The sequence below is a fragment of the Taudactylus pleione genome, unplaced genomic scaffold (genome assembly GCF_031769625.1).
Source record: "Taudactylus pleione unplaced genomic scaffold, aTauple2 ptg000247l, whole genome shotgun sequence".
In the NCBI taxonomy this organism is placed as follows: Eukaryota; Metazoa; Chordata; class Amphibia; order Anura; family Myobatrachidae; genus Taudactylus; species Taudactylus pleione.
Genome location: NW_028284649.1, coordinates 1 through 15,936, shown reverse-complemented (window position 1 = coordinate 15,936; position 15,936 = coordinate 1). Strand labels below are relative to the sequence as shown.

At 48.6% G+C, this 15,936-nt stretch overlaps 1 protein-coding gene across 1 annotated transcript; it reads right to left on the bottom strand.

The window, feature by feature from the left end:
• Positions 1–312: 312 nt before the first annotated feature.
• On the bottom strand, positions 313–15,930 carry LOC148516564 (cytochrome b-c1 complex subunit 1, mitochondrial-like; the record flags this gene model as incomplete). The annotated part of the gene is given in 11 exon segments (XM_088479849.1): positions 313–611; positions 872–947; positions 2,208–2,296; positions 2,374–2,459; positions 3,033–3,193; positions 4,013–4,156; positions 4,412–4,527; positions 6,900–6,979; positions 14,116–14,314; positions 15,769–15,828; positions 15,831–15,930. Coding segments are annotated over 11 exon segments (1,176 nt in total), but the record flags the coding sequence as incomplete, so codon positions are not given.
• Between the last annotated feature and the right edge of the window lie 6 nt (positions 15,931–15,936).

Here is a 15,936-nt window from a genome sequence, read left to right as displayed (position 1 = left end):
TATTGATGCTGTGTATTTTTACATTCGGCACTAGGTGTCTATTGGTACAGCTTGTTATGTTAAATATCCTCTGTATCCTGATATGTTTACTGCAGTACTCAATTGTTTTGTTCTTTTTACCACAGTGGAACTACACATACCAGCATGCCCTGCTACAGTTTTGCTATTAGATCATGCTAAAACTGTGGCAGGGCATGCTGGGATGTGACCACTAACTGCAAGAGATATTGCAGACATGAATCCAAATTCTTACCAGTGACCGAGCCTACAAAGGGCGAGACTGCGCTGAAAATGAACACGACGCGACGCAAACCACTTAAATTACATTTTATTCTGTGATGTTATTTCGCACAATTCTGAAAATAAAACAAAGCATGGCCGACGAAGGATATTTTGCACGAGCCGCAAACGGAGCCTTAAGTTCATTTTTGTATCCTGTTCTAATAACTGCTGGTTTGTTTGTTTCGCAGAAACCACAGTAGCCGGTAAGAAAGGAAATCTTCTGCCATTGACCTTCAGACACAGCGTCACGGGATCATCCGGTGTTTAGAAACGCAGCCAGTACATAGCGCTGCGGATCCGGTTGTAGTCGGGAAGCTGCTCAATGGGACCTAATAAGGATAAAACAGACTCTGTGAAAACGTATTGTCCCCAAACCATGCTATGTATAAAACTAGCGGACCAACAAACACAAATCACATGTGTACTACAATATACCAAGACTGATAAACCCATTAAATACTGCAGCCCAGCCAATAGAAAGCCACATGAGAGATTACACATACAATTGGGTAAAGGGGTCTAACCAAGAGGCCTAAGAATATAAAATGCAGGAACCCGCATTTCCCAGGGCTGGAACGTTATAGCTTACCAACTGCGGCTACAGCAGGACACTTATCATACAGGTATTTGGAGCAAACCTCCCTCAGGCTCTTAGCTGTGACAGCCTGTCAAAATATAGAAAAGGGTTTAACATAAAGCACAACAAAACACATACTAAGGGCTCGATCCAATTATGTGCGATGTACTCATCACGACAGTGGCCGTGCTTGACGCCGGGCCGGATTCGCCTGAAAATGCTCGCTGCTCCATAGGGCAGCGAGCAAATTCAGGCGAATTCAGTGGCGAGTCGGGCTGCAGAGGGTGCGATGTGCCGGGCCGTTGCCGGCGTTTTAGAGCAGTTGCAACGGCACATCGCACCTAATTGGATCGAGCCCATAGTATTCACAAAATGTATAACAATCATACCGATATTATAAGCATACATGCAAAACATTATCTGTAGGAAAGGAGTGACACCCTTTACGCTCATGTTCCAGGTAAAAAGATGGGGCTGTTATACATTGCTCAAGATAGCAGCTAACACAGAAAAATACATAGAACCTGGCATCGATCTAAATGTGCAATAGCGTCTAAAATAATAAAACCGTAAACTTAGTTCCTTGGGTGATCAAGTAAATACTGGAAAAATTAACTATATTATGAAAATCTGAAATTTCACGAAATCCAGGATGATGCAAAGTTAGCGGATGTATGCACTCAGCACCGGCTTTCACCGTTATTGTAAAGCACAGCGTAATACGCCGGCGCTATATAAATTATGTGACCGCAAACCTTATGCTGGCTGTCCGGCAGATGACTGCAGGGGTAATCTAATTTTCAGCACTCATAGGGGGGGGGGGGGGGGGGAATCTGGCTCTGCACTAAGTTGGCTCTGGGGATGTCTCTTGTCTGGAGGACTAGGGGTAAACTGTGGGTACGATTCGCTTTCTATTTCTAAGTATATGTTACACGAAGTTATGAACGCTGATCACATTTAGGACCGTCCAATTGAAAGCAGCATAAGTGGACGTCTTAAACATATATTAGAAAATGTATCCAAGACATTATTATTTTATATGGATTTTATTTATTTTTCCTTATGGTCTGGCAGCCAAGTACAGGAGGAACATGTTACTGCAGGTTGTCCCGTCCCTCATCTGCCCCGGTGCTGGGTACGGCGCGTCCCTCGTGGTTTAGTGGTTGGTAATGTAGAACAGAGCAGTCTATTTTGCCAACGTACAGTTTTGGAGAGTGATAGAATACCAACCAATCAGCTCCTAACTGTCATGTTACAGGCTGTGTTTGAAAAATGACAGTTAGGAGCTGATTGGTCTCGTAGGCTCAGTGCATCTTCCATTTTATTCTCTACAGGCCTGTATACTCACATCAATTCTGGAATTCCATTCTTCCAAGGAAACGCGCTGTCCATAGGCCAGTACCTGGCGCCCAATATCCTCACACACAGGGGTCGTTCCTGAGAAAAATAAAACATTAATTAAAAGCTGAATACTTGTGCTCTAATAACCACCCTCTCCAGTAGACCCAACGTACCATCCAGCTGGGCCACCAGAGCATTTTTCAGGGTCTTTTTCGCCTGGACCAACTCACTGTCTGTTGCGCTGGTACATAGACGCATCCTATGAATGAAAAGAAATATTTAGAATTTCGTCATAAAACACTGGAGTCGCCGTTGGGAGGCGAGGAATCTAAGAAGAGCGAAATGTACAAAGTGAAACCGAACGCCCGAGTGCATAGCTTCAATCTGGCAACTAAAACTGAAAATAAAAAGAAAACCAAAAATAGTGTGTCCAACTGGCACACGGTCATAGAATAACATGAACGAGCTTAGTCATTAACTATATACGTCTATATACTACTGAAAAGATGTACGAATTGTCAAAGATGAGCGCAGAGGTCAAGGAAAATAACCAGCCCCGCATTCACAGAGTGATGTATCAGAGAGAGGATCAGTTTGGTTATCCCCGGCCTATAGGCAGGTGCGGGGGAGGATTTCGGGAACGTACAAGTGACGGGGAGTGATGGACTGAACTGTAGCTCAGCACTCAGACACGAGAACGAAAAACACATTTTAGCAGTTAACCTTTTCATCAGCATCGCGCACCACTTCCGTCTGCTCCACGTGCGTTCACTGACCGCGAATTTCGCATAACAGCCACAAGAAACAGTCCAGCCTGAGAACGCCTGCTTACCATTCCGCCTGAGCGACGTGCAGCATGTCTTCAATATTGTGCTTGTCGGCCACAAAGTGCATCCCAAGCAGCCCGGTGTCGGAGTAACGAATGTTAAACGCCTGGAAACTCTGGCAGAGGTTATACTCGGCTGCGGCCCTCGCAACATTGCTTGAAAGGTTCTATGAACAAAGCGAAGGACAATGAAAATCCCTTATTGCCCTAAACCAGAGATAGGCAAATTGTGTCTGGTTTATCTGCTGTTAATAACGCTTAAGAGAAAAATCTGCCGACTAGCCTTCAGGTATAAAGACAGCATCAGAGAGACACTGGTGAATGACTCACTATGGGTCTGATTCAGAGCCGGACGCTATTTGCAGACGGTCGTTCTGATAAAGGGGCCGGATATTTAAATTAAGCGCTCGCTCTTTGCGGTCTGTTGACGCCTCTATGTCTGAATGAGCCAACAAAACATGCGGCCGCTATTTTGGAAAAAACGCCCCCTGGCCGCTCGCACCTTACGTCATCTCCGCTATTTATTAGATTAATCGAGTACATCGAAAGGCGTATGAATTGCTCGCTATTCTTGTGGTAGCATTTTCCTACCGCAATCATGCGAGCAGTTCAGGCTAAGAGACAACCAAGTGACGTGGTCGATGACGCTGCTTTGTTAATTATGCACACCCTTAAAACGCCCGTTTTGACCGTTTGGCACGCCTGCGTTCTGATCTCCACTCCCCGTTTTCAAGTGCCTTCCCCTGTTACCACCCACAAACGCCTCATTCTATCACTCAAATTACCAGGCATTCGCTATTTTGCGAGCACACGAATTCCAGCCGCACTGACTGGTTCGCGCATGCATATTACAACCCATACGCATGCGCAGATGTGCGAACATCGCTCGGAGCTAGCGAGCGGCCGCTTACGAGCGGCTCTGAATCAGGCCCAATGTTTACACAGGCGAGGATATTGTACTGCAGCTCAGGAACAATCCGCCTTACCTTGCCCCCTCCATACGTAACGTCATAGTTGCTAATGATGGTGTTGGCTAAAGACAAAGCCACATTATCGTTACTGTTCACCGCCGGCCCCTCTACCGCGATAGCAACGTGAGCCAAGGGCAAGTCGTCATTCCGGGCGGAGAGCTGGAACGATGCAAAGAGACGGATTAATGACAAAACGTCAAAACAAGACAAAAGTACGTCATGTCCACGCCTAGCGGCATATCGCCTTTTAGTCATTCTGTTAAATAAGTAAAATCAAGTGTATTTGGTAGAATGACACAAATGGGAAGGGGGTATTTTTGGCATGGAGATAGAAAGGGTAAGCACATGGGAAAGATTAAATACCCCCCCCAAAGCCTGAGGCAGGGCATAAACTATAGGTAGAGCTTTGCTCACCGCACTTCCTGTGAACCTGCAAGGAGCCAGCATGGGTATAACATCGTTCTCGTACTCGGCAGAGAGGCCGCCCAGGTGTCGCTGAGCGAGGTCACACAACTCCTTGTGATCAATCCCTGGCGAGGAGAGAAAGTCATTCACAGGAACATTCAATCAGGGTAAAGAGACCGTTGCGCCCACACAGGACAGCAGCGCATGCAGTAAGCAAGGCACCTCGTATGGTGTATAAAATATACATGTAGGAGAAAGGCTTGCTAAGATATATGGGGTCACTTCAATTAGGAGCCTACCTGTCCTCCATCATTTACACCTCCCCATACCTGTCCCCCATCACTTACACCTCCACCTACCTGTCTCATCATTTACACCTCCACATACCTGTCCCACATCCTTTACACCTCCACCTACCTGTCCCCCATCATTTACACCTCCACCTACCTGTCCCCCATCATTTACACCTCCACCTACCTGTCCCCCATCACTTACACCTCCACCTACCTGTCCCCCATCACTTACACCTCCACCTACCTGTCCCCCATCACTTACACCTCCACCTACCTGTCCCCCATCACTTACACCTCCACCTACCTGTCCCCCATCATTTACACCTCCACCTACCTGTCCCCCATCACTTACACCTCCACCTACCTGTCCCCCATCACTTACACCTCCAGCTACCTGTCCCCCATCATTTACACCTCCACATTCCTGTCCCACATCATTTACACCTCCCCATACCTGTCCCACATCATTTACACCTCCACATACCTGTCCTCCATCATTTACACCTCCTCCTATCGGTCCCCCATTATTTACATCTCTAATACCTGTCCTACATCATTTACAACTCTGAATACCTGGCCCCCATAATTTAACACTCTACTGAGCTTTTTAGAGAAATTCATCTAAAAAACTGACGTTTTTATTGACCAAATTATGCTAACCATTAACTGATGTGGTCGCATGGGATTTAAGAACAAAGAGGAAAGAAAAAAGCAAACTCTCCTAATTGGGGCACACTATGTCAAAAAATATTAGCAAATAATTAAATTTAAAAATTTACTTTTATTGGTAATTAATTAAAATGCTAAATATTAGATGGGTGACACGACATAAAAATCTACTATATATACGTAGAAAAAATATAATGAATTTATTCAAAAATAACCTGTGTGTAGATGCTACAATATGTCCAGATAATTCATCTAAATACCTATTAAGGTGCACTGTGCAAAAAGACTGTGCAGAGAAAAAAAAAAGGGGGGGGGGGGTGTTGTTTTGAGACTTTAATATTAAATTATGGATATCTTGCTATTGTAGACAATATTAATAACATCCTCTGAAAAAATTCACAGTAATGCAAGAAATCTCTTTACCAAAAATTACCCCTATCTGTAATAAATTTAACAATAAGCCCTAAAGTGACAAGTGGAAATAGAGATAAATACATAGAAAAATATATCAGTAAATTCATAAATAAGAAACAATTGTTTGTGACATGTGCAAATGCAAATATAAATTGTTACACTAACAAAAGAAATTTAAATAAATATATCGGCAAATTCATAAATTAAGAAACTGCTTGTGATCAAAAATCAAGATTGATAATCTGTGATATAATGTGACAGAAATAATGCAGCCATATACCACAGTATGACATTTGTTAAACACTTGAAAAAAAAAAATTTGTTTAATTTTTATATGGCTCCACAAAGTTCTGCAGTGCCAGTCAGTGTGTAGGCACTGGGTTTGCTTTTAAAAAAGAAAATCTATCAGTTTGCTCTTAGTTTGTATTATTTAGGGTGGAAATAAAACTCCCCTCAATAAATAACTAGGGTGAAAGTCCATGTATCGTACAGGTGGAAGTGACAGGCCTAACCGGCAGAGGAAAGGTGTTGCCCCTGGTCAAAGGACAGGTCATTCTAGGACAACAGAAACACTGTTTAGAAAGACTTACACTCTATAAGGTCTTCTGAATAAATACAACTGGCCGCATCATAAGGGGGAGATGTACCGAGCCTTGGAGAGTGATAAAGTGGCGGAAAAAAAAAGTACCAATCAGCTCCTCACTGTCATGTTACAGACAGTGTATGAAATGACAGAAGCTGATTGGTTGATACTTTATCACTTTCCAAGGCTTAGTACATCTCCCCCAAATTCCACATTTACCGCCCTTGTATAAAGTTACGTATCTATTCTGTTTATTGCATAGATCAGATTTCCCTGGACACAACGCCACATTTACAAAATGGACTAACATGAAAAAGCTAATTATTTTGGGCGCTGGGCACCTCTTAATCCAGAGACGATTCTTCCCTTATAAAGTAACATGTGTGAACCTCCCTGGACTGCTGAGAATAGATTATAAAGACTCCTCAGGGCTGCTGAGATGCGGACAAGGGTCTGCAGAGGGTGTAGAAATTAACGACACGCAACAGGAACGATTGGAAAAAACATTTTACAGTATATGTCAAACACAAGACATTACCTCCAGCAGCTGCTAGGACCATACGAGGCGCCTTATAGTGGAGGTTGATGTACTCCAGAAGATCGGCCCGAGTCAGCTTCCTTTATTAAAAAAAAAAAATGTATATACAATAACATTTGTATTATTGGGACCGGAAGGTTATTCTTTAAAACATCTGTCTGACTATCCGACAACTTTATTACAAATAATATGAGATATGGTAAGAATTTACCCTTGTTATCTCTATTTCTACGAAGTCCATAGGGTTCCACAGGATACCTTGGGGTATAGGTGTGACGTCAGTCGCTGGGCACCATAGAGTTAAGCTTTTCAGCCTCCCAGGATGCACTAGGGTCCCCCTGCTATACCCCGCCCCCGAGCCAAGGCACCTCAGTTAGTTATCAAGCCATAGGCCGGAGGAGGAGAAGGAAGAGAGAGAAAAAAAGATCTGGACACATACAAGAATCACATTCTCACCAGAGGGAGACGGAAAACCGGTGACCAGAGCAAAGCCCATCTGCAGCACAGGTGCGACAGGGCGGGAGTCCTGTGGAACCCTATGGACTTCGTAGAAATAGAGATAACAAGGGTAAGTTCTTACCATATCTCATTTTCTACTTCAGGGTCCATAGGGTATCCACAGGATACCTTGGGGATGTCCCAAAGCAGTATCCTTTAAGGGTGGGGACGCTCCTGTGCAGAAAGGAGAATCCGCCGCCCGAAGGAAGCATCCTGAGACGCGAAGGTGTCAAACCTGTAATACCTCACGAAGGTATGGACAGAGGACCACGTAGCAGCCTTGCAGATCTGAACTGCCGAGGCACCACGTCGAGCTGCCCACGAAGGACCCACAGACCTAGTGGAATGAGCCTTCAGAGAAGGAGGGACCGGTAGGCCTTCATGAAGATAAGCTTCAGAAATAGCCATACGGATCCAGGCTGCCAAAGTTTGCTTTGAAGCAGGCCAACCCTTTTTACGGAAGCCATAGAGGACAAACAAAGCGTCCGACTTCCTAAACGAAGAAGTGCGGTCAACATAAGTCCTTAAGGCCCGCACAACATCCAAAGAGGCCTCACCCACGGAAAGACCCGGTGCGTTAAAGGCCGGAACAACGATTTCCTCGTTAACATGAAACTGGGAAACAACTTTGGGAAGAAACTCGGGCCGAGTGCGAAGCACTGCCCTGTTCCCATGAAAAACCAAGAAAGGGGGTCTACAAGAAAGAGCCCCTAACTCAGAAACACGTCTGGCCGAAGCAATGGCCAGAAGGAAAACAGTCTTAGCTGTTAGCCATTTAAGATCCACTGAGCCCAGTGGTTCAAACGGCGGTCCTTGGAGAGCCCTCAGGACCACAGCCAAATCCCAAGGCGCCACAGGTGGAACAAAGGGCGGCTGAATGCGGAGAACACCTTGCATAAAGGTGCGCACATCCGGGATTGTAGCAATCCTACGGTGAAACCAGACAGATAGGGCCGAAACCTGTACCTTCAAAGAAGCAAGGCGAAGCCCATGATCTAGTCCTGCTTGCAGGAAGGCGAGAATCCGAGACAGACGAAACTCCCACGGTGCATAACCTCTCGGTCGACACCACTGGAAGAACGTATGCCACACGCGATGGTATATCCTCGCGGAAGACGGTTTCCGAGCTCGTAACATGGTACGCACCACAGAGCTGGAAAACCCCCGGGACCTCAGCATGGCCATCTCAACAGCCATGCCGTCAAAGACAGCCGAGTCAGGTCCGGGTGAAGGCAAGGACCCTGAGACAGAAGGTCCGGTCGTAGCGGCAACCGCAGAGGACTGTCCACGGACAGACCCTGAAGGTCTGAGAACCAGTGCCGTCTGGGCCACGCGGGAGCTATCAACAGGAGCGTCCCTCCTTCCTGTTTGAATTTCCGGATTACCCGTGGAAGAAGGGAGACCGGAGGGAACAGGTATGCGAACCGGAACGTCCACCGGACGGACAGAGCATCCACCAGAGACGCCCCTTCATCTCTTGTGCGAGACCCGTACACCGGCAACTTGTTGTTGTGCCGGGACGCCATGAGGTCGATCTCTGGAAGACCCCACCTGTCCACCAGCAGTTGAAAAACGTCCGGGTGCAGGGACCATTCCCCCGGATGAACGTCCTGGCGACTTAGAAAGTCCGCCTCCCAATTTAGCACTCCCGGGATGAAGACCGCTGATATGGCCGGAAGATTGCGCTCCGCCCAAACCAGGATCCGAGAGACCTCTACGAGAGCCGCCCGACTGCGAGTTCCTCCTTGCCTGTTTATGTAGGCCACGGTGGTAGCGTTGTCCGACTGGACCTGCACCGGGTGACCCTGGAGAAACCGATGTGCCTGCTAGAGAGCATTGAAGACCGCACGGAGTTCCAAGATATTTATTGGAAGCTCCGCTTCTGTCGGCGTCCACCTGCCCTGGAACAAGTGTGGACCCGAAACTGCTCCCCAGCCCCGAAGACTGGCGTCCGTTGTCAACAGGACCCAATTTGGAACCCAGAACGGACGTCCCTTGTTGAGGTGGGTCGTCTGTAACCACCACGCAAGGGACAGGCGAACCTCCGGGGTGATCACAATCGTCTGGGACTTCAGAGACTGAGGCAGCCCGTTCCACTTGGACAGGATCAGGTGCTGCAGAGGTCTGGAGTGAAACTGGGCGTATTCCACCATGTCGAACACCGACACCATGGAGCCCAGTAACCTCATCGCCGAGTGTAGGGACACCCGGCGGCTGTGCAGACAACTGCGCACCCTTGACTGTAAAGCAGAGATCTTGTCCTTCGTCACAAAGATCCTTTGCTGTCCCGAGTCCAATAAGGCTCCAAGATGCAGAATCCTCCGAGACGGGATTAGAGTGGACTTCTGCCAGTTGATTAGCCAGCCGTGCCGTTGCAGCAGTGCAATGGTCAGGTCCAAGTGGCGTAACAGGAGCTCTGGAGATCCTGCCACCAATAACAGGTCGTCCAAGTACGGCAACATGCGGACTCCCTGCAGCCGCAGAGAAGCCGCCATGACCGCCATCACCTTGGTGAAAACACGTTGTGCTGTCGCCAGGCCAAAAGGTAACGCCCGAAACTGGAAGTGGTCGCTGCGGATTGCCAACCTGAGGAACTGTTGATGGCGCAAAAGAATAGGGACATGCAGGTAAGCGTCCTGTATGTCCAATGACACCATGTAGTCCCCAGGTTCCAGCGCCAGAATGATGGACCGTAGGGTCTCCATCCGAAACTTCGGGACCCGCAAAGACTTGTTGAGTGCTTTGAGGTTGAGAATCGGACAATACGACCCATTGGGTTTCTGTACCAAAAATAGATTTGAATAGAAACCCTGGCCCCTCTGGGAGAATGGAACAGGCACTATAACTCCAGCCTGGAGCATAGTGTGCAATACCTTCCACAGCTCCGTAGCCTTGTTCCGGTCTGATGGTAGACCCGTGGTGAAGAATCGAGCCGGGGGTCTGTGCCGGAAGGAGAGGGCGTATCCGTGGGAAACCACCTCCAGAACCCAAGTGTCTGTCGTAGTGGCCGACCAACACTGGGCGAACTGCAGCAGGCGGCCTCCCACCCTGGGATCCCCCAAAGGGAGGCCCGGACCGTCAGGCCGCAGGCTTGTCATCTGGCTTGGGGGCCGGACGTCTGGTACTCCATGCCTGCTTCCGGGGCTTGGCCGATTTCTTTAGACCAGCCTGTCGAGGAAACGACTGTGGTTTGGGCCTGCCCTGGGCCCTAGATGACCGAAAGGACGATGGTCCAGAACCAGAAGGAGCAGCGGCCGACGGGAGACAAGCCGATTTGGCTGCCGCCAGCGTGGCCACAATCTTATCCAGATCCGGACCGAAGAGAACTTCTCCGGTAAACGGCAACGCCTCCAGACCCTTTTTGGAATCTGCGGCCGCCTTCCAGGATCGCAGCCACAAGGTGCGACGAGCAGCCAACGCTGCTGAAGAAATTCTAGACACCAGAGTACTAATGTCTAGGGCCGCCTCGTTGATATAAGTGGCCGAATCACGGAGATTACCAATCAACTCCGCCTGTTCGGCCGGACAGTCGGAATCAAAAGAAGCCTCTAATGAATCCGCCCAGCGCTCCATCGCTCTGGCAACCCAGCAAATGGCCATAGCCGGTCTTGCTGCCCCCCCCGCAAGGGAATAAGCGGACTTCAGGCAGATCTCCACCTTGCGGTCCGTAGCATCCTTAAGGGAGGACATAGATGGCATCGGCAATGTGGCACTACGGACAAGACGGGTCACGTGAGAATCCACCTGAGGAGGGGATTCCCACTTTGCAAAATAATTATCCGCGAACGGATAAGCCACCGCCAGGCGTCTCTGAGGCTGGTATCTTTTGCCAGGCTGTTTCCACGCCTCCTCTAAATGGTCCACCAACTGACCCGAAAGAGGAAAGACTGTGGCATCGCCCTTCACATCTTTGAAAAAGGCATACTTAGATTTAGCCGCTGGGGGAACTTCGTCCTCAATCACCAAGGCTGTGCGGACCGCCCGAATAAGTCCAGGAATATATACTTTGGACTTAGCATCAGCGTCCATAGTATGGAGAGGTTCCTGATCGTAAGGATCCAGAATCTCCCCATCATCAGACGTCCCCTCGTCATCCTCATAAGGAGCCGACAGAGACGCCACCGGCTGTTTATGCGGCCGCATCACAGACTCCCCTTGCAAAACATCCGACAAGTGCTGTACAGAACTCGTCAGGGAGTTAACCCACGCTGGCTCCTGAGTAACCGGGAGCGGGGAAATAGGGAGACTGTGGGGTACCACCAATTGTCGTGGGAAACCCTGCATGGGTGACGACACCACTGACTGCTGGGATAAACCCATCGGTGTAAACGCGGGCTGCGGAGCTAACTGGCCCACTAAGGCTGTAAGCGCCTGAGCGAAACAAGCCCAGGGCGGCTCCTGTACCGGTGCTGTAACCGTAAGAGGCCGCGCCATGGACAAACACTGCCGGCAAAGGCCCTCCGCGCTACCCTCCCCCTCCGCTAATGGTACTTTACACGTAGTACACTGTAGCCGGAGGGAAAAATCACTTTCGGACATGATGGCACCACGTATGTGACCTCTCTCACCAATTATAACAAATAGGCGAGAGCCCACCCTGCAGCACCGCACCGCCATTGCTTAGCAGAAAGAACAGGGACAGTAATAAAGCTGACAGTTTAGAGAAAAGTTACAGGCAGCAGCGCTAGCACAGTCACATACAATGCAAAGAAAATCAATTCCTGCACTAACAGCGCTGATCACTCAACTACGCAGACACAGGGCCTGGTAGGACACAGCACTGCATACACAGACCTGACCACAGCAGAGGAGAGGTATGCAGGGGGACCCAGACCACGATGCTTCCGTCCAGCGCTTCCAGCAGCGTTCACCATGCGTTCTGGAGAAGATGGCCGCCGAGGAGCAGAGAGGAGGCTGGCCTGGGGGAGGAGCGCTGCCACAGGACCAGTCGGCAGCGTGCAGAGAGGGCTGTGTGCAGCGGGGGAGGCGCCGGCTGTGAGACAGGGAAGGCGCGCTCCCCTGGCGTGCATTTAACCCCTGGGACGCCGCAGCGCTACCGCTCTGCTGCGGTCCGCTGTCCCAGGGGGTAGTGGAAAGCGCAGGTTGGTCGCCTGGCTCCACACTGCAGCCAGTCCCCAGGGAGCCCCCTGCCTGGGGACTTAGGACCATGTGACCAGCGGGGACCCACCGCGGGACCCCACTGCTTACCTTTGTCCCCCTTGGATCCGGCCATGGTCCGGAACATCTGGGGTCACCGCTAGCTGTGACCCCAGATGCTCACCAGCATCCCCGGATCGGTACCGGCGTTCTGGTACCGGCAGGGGTGTAGGGAAGACAGCATGGACGTCAGGACTGACCGTCCATGCTGTACATCCAGATGTGCAGCCACAGTTGCACTGAAGAAAGCTTCAGGGGCTCTTCTAGCCCCCACTCCGACAGGTGCACCCGACTCCGGCCGGGCACCAAACTAAACTGAGGTGCCTTGGCTCGGGGGCGGGGTATAGGAGGGGGACCCTAGTGCATCCTGGGAGGCTGAAAAGCTTAACTCTATGGTGCCCAGCGACTGACGTCACACCTATACCCCAAGGTATCCTGTGGATACCCTATGGACCCTGAAGTAGAAATACATTTTACCCTCTTACAGGATAAGACTGCATCATGCAGTCGCAGGCTAGTCTACACAGAAGCCGTCGTAGGCTAGTATACACAGAAGCAGTGGCAGGCTGGTGGCTTGTATACACAGAAGCAATCGCAGGCTGGTGGCTAGTATACACAGAAGCCGTCGCAGGCTGGTGGCTAGTATACACAGAAGCCGTCGCAGGCTGGTGGCTAGTATACACAGAAGCCGTCGCAGGCTGGTGGCTAGTCTACACAGAAGCCGTCGCAGGCTGGTGGCTAGAGTATAAGCTGAACATCTCACCACCAATGACGTACTCACTATCTAGCCCAGCCATCGGTCTGCTCTGCTCTTACTTAGTAGGGAGAAGAGCCACCAGGAGCTGTCAGCCATCTTTAGCGTTCGGCTTCCTTCACGGTCATTTGTTCAGTGGCAGGCAGCAAACGGTTTCCTATCCGACACTAACTGCAAACCAACGCACTAGCGGCCTCATTTATCAACGAGTTATATCACTCAAAATGAGTGATAGAACTGGCTGTGTATGATAAATGGTGCTCCAGCCAATCAGCACCCAACCGTCATTTGGGAGCTGATTGGTTGGAGCACCATTATCATACACAGCGAGCGATAAAACTCATTCATAATGAGGCCCTAGTAGCGCTCAACTAAGATGTTAATGACTATCCTGTACTGTTCTGTAAGGGCACATTGCAGCCATCAAGATTGCAAGTTCTGCCTCACACCCCATAGAGGTGAGAAAGAAAACTTGCGATGAACGACTTACCGTAAATGGCTGATATGTGCGCAGACCATCATCGTGCAATGCTTGGCTGCAAATCACATTGAACTGAATTAATACTTAGGAGTCTTTAAAGTGCAAGAACTGCTTCCAAATGAGGACTGCTTAGCCTCCTCAAACACGACTTCACAAGATACCCCTACACGTCCTAGGATATAATACTGAGTAACACCGTTTTAACATGTTTGTACCTGCAATATTGTATTTGGATCGAGAATAAGAAACCACCAACATTTTCCATTGTCAATCAAAATTGGAAAGAAAAACCAAAAACACCCAACCAGTATACTTCGGCCACTCACTTGGCATTTTCAGAAGGACCCACAACAGTGTTGCCTAGGGGGGTTCCCTGATAGGCCGTGCTATGGAGGTAATCAAACGTCACTTCCTGCAGGTTATAGTCCACCTCCTGTAACTCGCGCAGAACCACTTCACGGGCCTTCTCAATCTGAGCGTTCTCCAAGCTGTTATTCTGGACCACGTCAGCCAGTATCTCCACAGCTGAAAGAGAGGACAGCGTTAGACAGACGCCTCCGATCCTTGCAGGCCGCATTCAGAAACCAGAGGATTGTATTTTCTCGCCATGCTCTGTGGCCCATCATCTTGCGGTACGTTATGTTTAGATGGTTTCACTGTGACACAGATGAGCCATGCACAAAATAGGAGCACTAAACCCTGGGGATTGATAAAGTGGATAGAGATAAAGTACCAACCAATCAGCTCCATACTGTCATTTTTCAAACACAGCCAGTAACATAGGAGCTGATTGGTTGGTACTTTCCAAGGCTTAGTGCATCTCCCCCAGTGTGGTTTCTGTCTCTGTAAATCATAATGGTTATGTATACAAATATTTGTGTTTACTTATAATAAAATCAGAAATCTCCCATCAAGTGATTTCTTAAGCGGAAATAAGAAAATCGCAGATTACCTCTATATTCCCTTTAACCATTGGCTAATATTTTTCCCAAAAATGTCCCCAAAACCGTGAATTTTTTTTTTTTTTTTACTTATGTGATTATGTAAATACTTATTTAAACTAATTCAGTATAATTTTCTTTAAACAAATATGTAGAGGTCAGTAAAATTATACTGAATGAAGATTAAATAGCTGTTTACATAACTTGGGGTGGGGAAAGAATTTTAACACAGTAAAGTAATTTTTAACTGTACAGAACAAGTTCTTGCAGGAATTCAGCTCTGTAAGAGGAGAAGCCAGTAGCAGGGGTGGACGTTACTGAGGACTGCCCATCACTGCTGTGACATCATCTGAGGAGAGCCCGGCTGAAGTACCTTCCAGTAGCCGCCTGTGGGCGATCTGGCACAATTGCATCAGATGCGACAGGTACCAAGGAAAGCCGGGCTTGGCATGGTCGCACCTAATGCAACCACGCCAGGCAAGTAGTTAGCCGTCTCCAATGATTATATACGCAAAATTTGTTTTGTTGGGCACTTTAACCATGACTTTACCCAGTCTATTTGGGCGATAAAACATGGGCGCCCCCCCCAAAAAACAATTGAATATCGCACTTGAATCTCCCATCACTTACGGACGGGAGATCGAGTGCAATAAAAATTTAATTCCCCCCTAAAAGACTTCCAAATACATATACCCGTGATCCCCCCACCATCACACGCACACCCGCTGCTATCACAAGGAATCAGAACACGGTTTCTGCTTGATGTCCAACAAGTGGTCCGTGCAGTGGATACAGATTGTGTAGGACTAACAACAAGTTGAATGTATGAAGTTTCTTTCAAGCCTAAAATAGGGACATAATGAATAACTATACACTACGAGGTGACATCTGTGTTTTAGCAAGGAAGTTTTTTACTTTTACTATGGAAGGTGTGACTGCTAGAAGCGTTGTATAAAGGAGTCATTCAGGATACACAGTAAGTTGTAAACGTTTACGTGTGTGCTCGTACTGCATACCAAGCAGTGGGGCGTCGCCTACCTTTAGGTAAATCCTTGGACTGAGCCTTTATGTAGATAGCGGTCTGCTCACGGGAGGGTATAGGTGCTTAGGTGAGCGCCCCATGCTCTCTACCTCCTGCTCCAGAGCAGCCTGGGGACGTTTCTTTGTTCCCTGGATGGAAGAAAAACAGTCACAGTTACTCCCACT